The sequence below is a fragment of the Mytilus edulis genome, chromosome 9, assembly GCF_963676685.1.
Source record: "Mytilus edulis chromosome 9, xbMytEdul2.2, whole genome shotgun sequence".
Classification (NCBI taxonomy): domain Eukaryota; kingdom Metazoa; phylum Mollusca; class Bivalvia; order Mytilida; family Mytilidae; genus Mytilus; species Mytilus edulis.
This window is the reverse complement of record NC_092352.1, coordinates 68,558,273-68,570,839: the sequence shown is the minus strand read 5'-3', so window position 1 is coordinate 68,570,839 and position 12,567 is coordinate 68,558,273. Positions and strand designations below refer to the sequence as shown.

Sequence of the window (12,567 nt, the reverse complement as noted above, 5' to 3'; positions counted from 1 at the left end):
GTTCTTTTCATCACATCACAAATAGCACACATTCAGATTGTCTCCAAATTTAGGACTTGAAACCTGGACCTCATGCTTCATGATCAATGAAAACAAATAATTTACTTTGTTTCTACTAACTTGTATAAATGGCTTGAATATTAAGTTTGTGGAACCATACTCTTTTTCCTAGACCTTAATTTTGTTGCATGTCCAAGACACCCAGTACACACACTGGAGTCCAACATGTCCAATGGTGCAATTGTTATTCTTATAAAAAGGATATAAAGGGTAATTGGATCTGGATAACACTTTTAAAATGTTTGGGAAACAAACTAACAGAATTGGGGATAGAATGAAATTTAGAATGGAATGGTGAATGTGTCAAAGAGTCAACAACCCCACCAAATATCAAAAAACAGTCGAAGGCCACCAATGTGTCTTCAACATAGAGAGAAAATCCCTAACCCAGAGGTGGGCTTCAGTTGGACCTTTCACAAAAATGCTAAAAATGTTAGGAATGGAAGTAGAGATTGATCCTAAGCCATTATCGTTGTTTTCCAATGAAATAAAACACATTTGTATATGACTTTAGTTTTTCACAAAATTTAGGTATTTCCTCAGTATTCCAACCTGAGACATTGGGCAAATCCACCTGCACTGTATCCAGCACCCTAGATCACCCAAACAGGCATTCTATATACAAATATGCACTTCGTAAGTCGAGAACGTAATGCTTTCCTCGTATAATATATAGTAATTGATGGACGTCTCTTGTATAATCCTACGGTTTGCCGAAACATATTCATAGACATAGGGGCGGGGGGGGGGGGGGGGGGGGGTGGTGCAGGGCCCCCCCCCCCCCTTTTGAGAAAAAAAATTTGGTTGCTTATATAGGGAATCACTGAAGCGTGACGAAATCGGGCCCCCTCTTAGACAGCCAGTGGGCCCCCACTTATGAAAATTTCTGGATCCGCCACTGCGAAATAGTTCTTCTGGATCCGGACTTTCTGATTGTTTGTTGGTATTTCCCGCCATTTTCAGCACTTTTAGCTATATGTGGATGTCTGTTTTTATTGGTGGAGGAAACTGAATTAAGAATTCTTATTGGTGGAGGAAACTGAATTAAGAATTCATAGTCAACTTCAGGGTATAGCCAATGGCCCATAATGATAGCTGTTGGTTGAATTATACTGCCACTTCGATACAACACTTCTTACATTCATTTTTAAGTCCATTGACAAAATTGAAATTAGTTAACAGCATTTAAGAGACCAGTAGGTATATTTGAAATCGCAAAACCATCGAAAGACAGAACCATTATAAAATATATATCACGCTTTAGATTCTTGCTGTTGAACGATGCAAGTAATTTCGTGTGTTTAATTTTATATCTATGGTAACTGTATTTAGAATATGATACAGTAAAATTAGAATGAGTTACAACACCATAAAAGTACTTTGACAAAAACAAGGTAAAAAAGCTACACGTCATATTAAAGGTTAAGCAACATGCCCCAGTACACCATCAGAGAATGATAATAACAGGTTTTATTTTAACCTTTACATGCCTTTCAGTGGCGGATCCAGAACTTTTCCTAAGGGGGGCCCGCTGACTGACCTAAGGGGGGCCCTATCCAGTCATGCTTCAGTGATTCCTTATATAATCAACCAAATTTTTCCCACGAAAGGGAGGCCCCCAGGATCCGCCTATATGCCTTTTCAAATGCAATTTACATGTACACGTTAGTTGAACGTTTACTTAGTTAGTAATGTATGTTGGTTTCGTATGTTATTCTCTTCGTGTATTCATTTAGAATATAAGTACACAATATCGTATACACATACGTTAAAAGAAGCGCATAAGAGGTTCTATTATAGGAGACTATCATTTGGTTTTTACGGCGGATCACCGTCAGAGCGTTCCTGTGCTATGTGTAGCCACAGACATTTCTACGCACTTTAATTGCGTTTTTGACTGATAACCGGACGTATTTCGTGTAATTACGCGAATACTATCGAGTGCAAAATAACATTCATTATTGGTTGTTATATAATATATTAATAACATCAATACATATATTTTAAGAACAAGATAATATGATCTTATGTTTTGTCGTGAGATATATATAAATAACTGAAATCAAGAATACCGAACATTTGTGTTACCGCATTCGGAAGAATATCGCAAGAACGTTATGCAACAAACGCGGAAAATATATGAATTGCATGTAACCATATCACACAATACTTGCAGTCTTCCGATATTCAGTACTTCAGTACTTTGATTATCTTTTGAAGGGTGAAGGATTCGTGATAAGTTTTCTTAACTACGCAGATTTTCTGATTTTCGAAAATAAGTCAGTCTAGCAACAAGCCAGTGCATGAAAATCAGAATTCAATCCTTGAGAAATCCTTAGAGTTACCCCTACCTCATTCCATACCATAGACAATTATTGTTTGTCTCTATACATGATATATATACAGATATAGTGAAATTATTTTAGCCAAATAGCTGTACAAACATGACGTCAAAAATCACTATCAGTTTGCATGATATATACAGACAGTGCATATTATTTGTTCACAAGATAAGCAGTGATTCATACATGTCATACTGGCACCTGATAATTCCCGCTTAAATGTACAAAGGTGAAAAAGATATGACAGAAGTTCCGAAGAGTTGTCAGAAGATAGTCGGATTTAAAATTTAGTAGTTTTAGAATTTAGAATTTTTAAAATGAAGTTTATTGCTTTGTTGTTGTTGCCATTGGTTTTTGGTGCAGACCCACAACCATGCTGTACCAGAACTAAGTTCACGACTAGTTTGGTAGAATTAGGAGGATATTTGGACCCCGTATCAAATATACCAACACCCGTAGACGTAAGTATAGTCAATCATTAGAGCACAAATAGGGACTAGCTTATAATCTATTTGGGCATATATACGTTAGGGGCGGATCCAGTAATTTTTTAAACCCCCGAACCCCCCCCCCCCCCCCTTTTTTTTTTAGATCCGCCACTGTATGTGGTGTTCATTGCAAACATTTTAAATGTGAATTCAATAGAGACAGAGTAACACTTACTGTTTCGTTACGTATTCTGAGTCTATTAATTATGTTCTTTATTTTCAATGAATGCATCTTGACCCTTTCTATAATGGACGACAATTTTCAATATACCAATAAATGCCAATTTATCATCGGTAAATAGTTGCAAAATTGTCTTTTTAACGAAAATAAGTCCTCTCGATTTTTCAATAGTAGTTTATATTAGGGTATAAACGATTCCTATATACTAGTAATTCGAAATAACAAGAATATGAAAATAATTTAGCAAAATGTACTAGTACTTAAAATGAATAATTCACAGTGGCGGATCCAGAAATTTTCATAAGTGGGGACCCACTGACTGACCTAAGAGGGGGCCCGCTCCATTCACTTCCCAAAAAGGGGGGCCCGGGCCCCCTGCCCCCCCTAAATCCGCCTCTGATTCAAGTCAAGTCAGAGGGGTTACAATTAATACAAAAATTCAATTAAGGCTGTACGAAATAGCACGTCAACAAATAACAAAAATAGACAAGACGTTAATGCATGCATATAAAAAAAGAAGATGTGGTATTATTGTCAATGAAACAACGTTCCGGAATACACCAAAATGACACAAAACTTACACATGTAACAACTTTATAGGGAACCGTACGGCATGTAAATTATTGTACTTGAAACATATTTCTAACAAACTGCCCATGACTGAACTAAAATAAAACTCGTATACAGTTTTGGCATGAAATTCTAATGAAAAAAAATGTTTTATTATTAATCCATGACAAATTTCATTTCAAATACTTTGTTGCAAATATATGCATGTAACCCGAGCGATGTCTTGAGTTTTATTGTGTTGGTTTTCTTGATCTTTCCGTCGACTTTTATAATTTATTATTTTATATGTGTTGTTAGTTTACAGCCACAGTATATTATGATTATGACAACAAGATGTTACGAGCTGACCGAGATATGCCACTAGCTGCTGATACCATGCGAAGAGTAACAGTTATAACAGACTTTAATAAGGCATGTACATTTTACAGTTAAATTAAATTAACTTATTTGTGTTCCTTTTATTTTTTATGATGTATGGGTGATACAGGTGTCAGATTTTTCAATATTTTTCGTCAACGAAATACTTCGAGTAAACCGGGATTTCGAATCAGCGGAGTTCGACTCATCGCAGTCAAACGTGATTTAGAGAGAGAAAGAAAACTTAATCCGGACTGTCTTTATAAATTAACGTATCCAAGTTTTTCGACAGAGTCGAATTAAACACATCGAGATCCGACTATGTAATGTGTCGATCTTTGTAAACCACCTTTCTTTTAAACATCATCTATCAAGTTACAAATAATCAATAAACCATGTGATGTGTGCATACCATCTCCGCCATTATCATGTGTACTCAGGGTTGAGCTAATATATACATCACATGTATATCTTCCAGGGTATGACCATTAAGCCTCCCTTTATGTTGCAGACGTTTCTATGTATTTAAATTTTTCATGTCTGTATTATTTCTGTTGGTAACGATCTTATATAGTTCAGCAAAACTGATTATTACTAACTTTTACAATGATCGTACATGTATCAGGATTGAGGAATTTGCATGGGATGATATTGTTGTTTATAATGCCTCGTTCACACGTACCTTTAATTCGAATTGAATTCGAATCGAATGCGAATCGAATTCGCTAATCGCGTTCACACACTCTTCTTTTTTAATTCGAATTAACTAATTCGCATTAGAAATACGTTTTTGTTAATCCGAATTAAAAGTTACCGTCGCTATTAGGACAGTAAAGCGAATTTGACGCGGATTCCAATTCGAATTAGAATTGACGTTAGGACGTTAAACGTTTCGAATGCGAATTAAACTAATTCGAATTAGTTAATGCGAATCGAATTCGAATTACGTGTGAATTCAGCATAAATTTGAACAAATGCAGAGGCTACTAGATAAGACATTCTATGGCGGTTTGAGATGGTTAGCGCTATAAAACCAGGTTTAATCCACCATTTTCTACATTTGAAAATGCCTGTACCAAGTCAGGAATATGACAGTTCTTGTCCATTCGTTTTTAATGCGTTTTTTTTAAATTTTGCCATGTGAATATGGACTTTCCGAATTGTTCAGTTCAGTATTTTTGTGATTTTGCTTTTTTGTAATCGGAATATTTTTTTTGTTAATTGGTTTTATCGATAGTCTGTCATACGATGCAGGTCACTTGTGGAAAGAAAATATTCATCCCTTCCGGAGCACTCCTCAGTTCTACTCAGTTTTTGATAGCCGGGTTCATATTTCTCAATCCTTTACTTGATGATTAGTTTTTTTTCATTTACATCCCCCGGTGTTGACTATGCATGTTCTGTCGACTATTTGCAGATGAAGCAGTATACCATAGTTGGGGGGAAGTGTAGTGTCCTAAATGAAACAGCACCAATGACAGCTAACTGTATACCGGGTGAGTCAAGTACTTAATTCGTCGTTTCAGTTCAATTGTATTATAACCGCTAGTTGGTAGGTTTCGTTTTTCGGAGCAGAAAAGACAGACCAATATTTTCAAACATCTTTTGAAAATAAAAAAATAAGGAAAATTGTAGGGAATATTTGATGTTGAATATGAATGAATGCCTTTAATGTTGGTTCAAACATAGTTCTTCAAAAATGATGTCAAACTCTACAATTGTTTTCATTTGTATATACAATGTAGTTTATTGTTTTTGTTTGTTCTACATAAGTTTTGCATGTACAGATTCTAATTTTAATTTTTTATAACGGTGGAAATTCTGAAATTTTCTTCTTTATATTAGTATTATAACTTGAAAATCTTGAAATTTTTCTTTGTTTATATGTCACTCGAAATTCTTACATGTAAATTGTCTTTTTTATATTTCACTGGACACATTATTTTAAAATTTTACACTAAGCGTCAATGAAATGGAAGGACTTGACTGTCCATGTATGAACTGAAAAAAAATAATTTTGCACAAGGCTGGATTAAAATGATCATTTTACAGCACAAAATACGTGAAATAAATATGCAAAAAAAATTGGAACAAATTTTCTTGCTTTAGAAAAAAGATTATGCGTAGCAAACCAATAAGAACAATCCTGAGAAAAAAATCCTCCTGCCCCTTCCCGCAGAATGTAGATGGTCTTCTGCTACACATTTATCCACTTTCTTTTCTTTCAGGTAATGCCACCTACATAGCTACCTCGAAAATAGGATCAGCAAGCAGAAGCTTTTCTGTGAACACATGGAAAATAGCGATGCCAAACTTCTTCATAAAGATGTCGATGACAAAAGACCATTGTATTCCGTTTTCTGAATCAACATGGGGAACTGTAAATAAAGGTGAACAATATTTTATTTCGTACTTAAATTTCGAATGATGTCATCAATTATCTAAAGGTGATTCTCAGATGTTTAGTTTTTTTTCCCCATGGAAATACTCATTTCAGCATTTTTGTAGAAATGGGATACGACCATCGTGTTTTTGTGTGTAAACTTTGAATTCCCTATTAAATATTTACTCGAAAAAAAATGGTTATGCCTCAACGAGATAAGCCTACTTCAAAACATTTCTAGCAAAGAAAGCTACTTACTATAAGAAATAAGAATATTTTTGGTTATAATTGCCAAATAGACAACAATTTTCCAGATAAGCCATTATAGGCCACTATACGAACTTAAACAATGAGACAAAACCATTACCGTACTGTCGGTTATAAAAGGCCCCCATCGAATTGAAACATCACGTAAAACAACTCAAACGAGGAAAAAACCGGTCTAATGTACGCCAAAACAATATTCGAAAACCAATCAGACATATCACAATCCAACGACAAAGACAGATCTGCAGGATTGTTAATTTAGAATGATCTTATTAAAATTAGCAATATTCATATGTAAAAAGACTAATAATCTAATCTGGTATACGTGATGTTTTTTTTGTAGTTGTAACCGAGATAAACTACATGTTTATGGACTTTAAACCAAGCGTTCCTGAGAGAATCTTTGATCTTCCAGACGCCTGCAACGGTCATCAAGTAAGTTAAATCAAGCGTTCCTTAGAGAGTCTAAGATATTCCAGACGCCTGTCACGGTCATCACGTAAGTTAAACCAAGCGTTCCTTAGAGAGTCTTAGATATTCCAGACGCCTGCAACGGTCATCAAGTAAGTTAAACCAAGCGTTCATTAGAGAGTCTTAGATATTCTAGACGGTAATGATCACCAAGTAAGTTAAACCAAGCGTTCCTTAGAGAGTCTTTGATATTTCAGACGCCTGTCACGGTCATCACGTAAGTTAAACCAAGCGTTCATGAGAGAGTCTTTGATATTCCCGGCGCCTGTTACGGTCATCATGTAAGTTCAACCAAGCGTTCATGATAGAGTCTTTGATATTCCAGACGCCTGTCACGGTCATCACGTAATTTAAACCAAGCGTTCCTGAGAGAATCTTTGATATTCCAGACGCCTGTTACGGTCATCATGTAAGTTAAACCAAGCGTTCCTGTGAGAGTCTTTGATATTCAAGACGCCTGTTACGGTCATCACGTATTTTAAACCAAGCGTTCTTGAGAGAATCTTTGACATTCCAGACGCATGTGACGGTCATCACGTAAGTTAAATCAAGCGTTCCCGTGAGTCTTTGATATTCCAGACGCCTGTTACGGTCATCACGTTAGTTAAACCAAGCGTTCCCGTGAGAGTCTTTGATATTCCAGACACCTGTCACGGTCATCACCTAAGTTAAACCATGCGTTCATGAGAGAACCTTTGATATTCCAGACGCCTGTTACGGTCATCATGTAAGTTATATCAAGCATTCCCGTGAAAGTCTTTTATATTCTGAACGCCTGTCTAGATCATCATGTAAGTTAAACCAAGCGTTCCCGTGAGCACCTTTGATATTCCAGACGCTTGTTACAGTCATCACGTAAGTTAAATCAAGCGTTCGTATGTGAATCTTTGATATTCTAGACGCCTGTCAATGTCATCATGTAAGTTGAACCAAGCGTTCCCGTGAGAGTTTTTGATATTCTTGACGCCTGTCTAGATCATCATGTAAGTTAAACCAATCGTTCCCGTGAGCGTCTTTGATATTCCAGACGCCTGTAACCGTCATCATGTAAGTTAAACCAAGTGTCCCCGTGAGAGTCTTTGATATTCCCGGCGCCTGTTACGGTCATCACGTATGTTGAACCAAGCTTTCCCGAGAGAGTCTTTGATATTCCAGACGCCTGTTACGGTCATCACGCAAGTTAAACCAAGCGTTCAAGAGAGAGTCTTTGATATTCCAGACGCCTGTTACGGTCATCACGTAAGTTGAACCAAGCGTTCGTATGAGAATCTTTGATATTCTAGACGCCTGTCAATGTCATCATGTAAGTTGAATCAAGCGCTCCCGTGACAGTCTTTGATATTCTGGACGCCTGTCTAGATCATCATGTAAGTTAAACCAATCGTTCCCGTGAGCGTCTTTGATATTCCAGACGCCTGTAACGGTCATCATGTAAGTTAAACCAAGTGTCCCCGTGAGAGTCTTTGATATTCCAGACGCCTGTTTCGGTCATCACGTATGTTGAACCAAGCGTTCCTGAGAGAATCTTTGAAATTCCAGACGTCTGTCACGGTCATCACGTAAGTTAAATCAAGCGTCCCCGTGTGAGAGTCTTTGATATTCCAGACGCCTGTTACGGTTATCACGTAAGTTAAACCAAGCGTTCCCGTTAGGGTCTTTGATATCCCAGACTCCTGTTACGGTCATCACGTAAGTTAAACCATGCGTTCCTGACAGAATCCTTGAAATTTCAGACGACTGTCACGGTCATCGCGTATGTTAAACCAAGCGCTTATGAGAGTCTTTGATATTTCAGACGACTGTCACGGTCATCACGTAAGTTAAACCAAGCGTTCTTGAGAGAATCTTTGAAATTCCAGACGCCTGTTTACGGTCATCATGTAATTTAAACCATGCGTTCCAGAGAGAATTTTTGAAATTCCAGACGCCTGTTACAGTCATCAAGTAAGTTAAACTAAGTGTTCCTGAGAGAATCATTGATATTCCAGACGCATGCATGACGTAATTTAAAAACCAAGCGTTCATGATAGAGTCCTTTATATAACATACTCTTGTAACGGTCATTAAACCGAGCGTTTCTGAGAGAATCTTTGATATTCCAGACGCCTGTCAGGGTCACGACGTAAGTATAAGCAAGTGTTCCCGAGAGAGTCTTTGATATTCCTTACGCCTGTCACATGCACGGTTGTAACGTAAGTATAAGCAAGCGTTTCTGGAAGTCTTTTATATTCCTGACAACTGTCACGTGCACGGTCGTAACGTAAGTATAAGCAAGCGTTCGTGAGAGAGTTTTTGATATTCCTGACGCCTGAAACAGTCAACGAGTAAGCATAACCAAGCGTTCCTGAGAAAGTCTTTGATATTCCAGACGCCTGTCACGGTCATTACGTAAGCGTTCCTGAGAGACTCTTTGATATTCCAGAGTAGCGGATTCATTCGAGGATTGCCGATTGTTATCGTAAAAAATGAGACCGTTATTAATAGTTCCCTTAAAATCGACCATAGAAATAAAGTTGAACTGTTTCTTCAGATAAATCTGCTTCATATTAGACCTTTTTCTCGAAATGACTATTGGTGGTAGGTTGAATACCAAACTTTATGACAAAAGTGATGATTTTAATTTTCCTATAGTCAACTTTCCATTTCTGTGTAGCAACATCCAAGCGGCACAAGCATATGGAGTATATGTGTCTCAATTGATACGTTACTCTAGAGATAGCTCAAAGTACGTTTATTTTGTTACACGAGGAATACTGCTTTCTCAAAAGTTACTAAGACAGGGCTATGAATCAATCAAATTAAGGTCATCACTCAAGAAATTTTACAGTCGCCATCATGAGCTGATTGGACATTATGACAAAAGTGTGTCAGAAATCATATCTGATATTCTTCCTCAGTCATAATAACCTTCCATCATTACCGAACTGAAAAAAGAAATAACACAACGGGTGCCGTATACGGTCCAGGAAATGCTTACCCTACCAGGAGCACCTGATTTCACTCCCGGATTTTAGTGGAGTTCGTGTTGTTTCTTATTTATTATTTATAACTGTTGATGTAAATGTCCCTTGGTTTTGTGAGTCTTTGTTTACTCCTTGGTTTTGATTGTTATTGTCTTCTCTTTATCTTACTTTTATTACTTTTTAATGCTCCCGCATAAAGATAATCTTTACACTATATACCACATAATTTGCAATGTTTTAAACAAATTATCATAATTTCTTTTTTCATTACAGCCTGGTACTGGTGTTGGTGTTGGCAGAAGATCTGTTATGAAGTCTATGTTTTTACCATAAAATATTCTTAAAAGATACATTTTCATTTTCTTTCTTCATATGTACAATTATGTTACTAGTGTTAAGATTTAGATATTATTCATCCAATCATAGAATTTTGATATCAATTATCCAACCCCAGAACATGTTGTACCTGAAAAAGGGAATACAGTAAAACGTATGTACCGGTTAACCAAAAAAAAATAAAAAATAGAGTCATGCCAATCGACAAAGTTAAACATAACTGCTGTAACAGCAGATAACAATAGCAGGCAGATTTTCCCACTATACGAAATGTTACAAGGTTATAAAATGGACAATGGCATCGGTGGTATTAGAGCTTTCTTACAAATTGACGAAAGTTACGAACGAACGTAAAGGGAGCACGTATTTCATTTCTACAAAAACAGTTATATAAAAGAGTCTTTGTTTTATCCAGTAAAACAGCATTCTTTTCTAAATCAAGTTTATTTAAAAAAAAAATAATATCGCAAATAATACACGATTTTAATATAATCAAACAAAGAAAAATAGTGTCAAATACACTTACGTCCGATACGTTATTTACGTAAACCACGAGTACACACATTTCCGCGGGAATTTTTTAAGCACGAGTTTCACAATTAACATTTCAAAGACATTACTGAAGATCGTTAGTCTAAATTTAACGACAAGATTCACATTTATTTTTATTTGTTACAGTACACTTTCAGCAAATTGTCAAAGTGGAATATCGAGATTTGCTATAAAATGATGATACAATGATTTTAAAAAGTAATGTTGAACAAATCTAAAAAAATAAAATAAAATAAAGACTTTGTATATCAAGAAATAAATCTACAGTTTTGCACCATATATATTGTGGATTTTATAATGACGACTTAACAGTACACATGTTTGGAAGATAGACACGAAGTTGTCACTTATCGTCCAGTGGCTAATATTTCATGAATATTCAGGAGTTAGGCAAAACGCAGTTATACGCTAAAATAACCGTTCCATTGCTCCGGTGTATCATATATCACATTAAGGCGATGATTCAAAAGTTATGAAATGAGCATAGTATAAAGATCATCCTATTTTCTTAATTTTATTATTTTGAGCGTTGCAAATTATGAATCAAGGAAGTATTTGTATTTCTGTTAGGAAAGAAGACATTTGTATTTGCTTTGACATTTTCTTAGGTTAAACAGTGCAACATTGTAATATTAAAAGTGGGGGAGGGGTCGGTTTTTAGTTTTCTAGGGGACATTTTTTCGTCTGACAACTCTATATTTTAAATAGAATACTTTGCAGTGTTACCTCTTCCGACCTGGTGGTATCAATAATCATATTCTAACCTATCGCACGTCCCGAAATCCTAAATATATCTCAAGAAAAATCCAATTTAATAAGTGTCGTAGCATGCACGATTATTGTCCGAAGTTCCACGACTATTATATAAATATGTCAAAATAAAGGATCCCTAAAACGAGTCTTACGTATAATTCGTCAAGCATACGTACCTTTCGTCAATTTGTAAGAAAGCTCTATTATGCATTATAGTCGCATTGGCAGTTTCTGCATCAACTTCACAAATAAAACACGGTGGTCTTGAAGTATAGATTCTGGGTACTGACGTTGTTTATCATCTTAAGAACGGGTTATAGTGTTCTTATTTGTCTTGATGAATATTTATTTAACTGTTTAGTCTTTTTTATGATATCCATTTGGCGTGGCTCGGTACTTACACATCCCGTCATTGTATTATATTGTTCATTGATAGTTTTTGTATTCTTGTCTTTAATTTTTGCTAAATTAATGTGGTTTGTCTATATGCCTTTTGTGGTTTTGTTTTTAAACATATGAGATGGCTCTGTACTTATACATCCCGTCATTGTGTTATTGTTCATTGATATTTTTTGTATTCTTGTTTTTAATTTTTGCTAATGTGGTTTGTTTTTATGCTTTTTTATGTTTCCTTTATTTTCACATGATGTGACTCTGTACTTTTACATCCCGTCGTTGTGTTATTGTGCAATTGTTAAGGTTGTGTTCTTGTCTTTCGTTTTTGCTAGTGTGCTTTGTTTGCATGCCTTTTTTTTGCTTCTTTGATACATATTGTTTCTTTTTATATTGATTAAGGTTATGACACAATGTTGGCTGCTGTGTCCCTATTTGTAACATTCTTACA

General features: G+C 35.8%; 1 protein-coding gene across 2 annotated transcripts; it reads left to right on the top strand.

Moving 5' to 3' along the window:
- Nucleotides 1-2,629: 2,629 nt before the first annotated feature.
- Nucleotides 2,630-10,430, top strand: LOC139488867 (uncharacterized). Of its 2 annotated transcripts, XM_071274819.1 has the most exons (6): nucleotides 2,635-2,863; nucleotides 3,939-4,052; nucleotides 5,416-5,494; nucleotides 6,227-6,388; nucleotides 6,992-7,083; nucleotides 10,356-10,430. In XM_071274819.1, the coding sequence occupies exons 1-6, from the start codon at nucleotides 2,720-2,722 to the stop codon at nucleotides 10,413-10,415; spliced, it is 651 nt and encodes a 216-aa protein (XP_071130920.1). In that variant the 5' UTR covers nucleotides 2,635-2,719; the 3' UTR covers nucleotides 10,416-10,430. The 2 variants fall into 2 exon arrangements, with proteins under 2 accessions (XP_071130921.1, XP_071130920.1); XM_071274820.1 differs by lacking the exon at nucleotides 6,227-6,388 and having other exon boundaries at nucleotides 2,630-2,863.
- The last annotated feature ends 2,137 nt before the right edge of the window (nucleotides 10,431-12,567 follow it).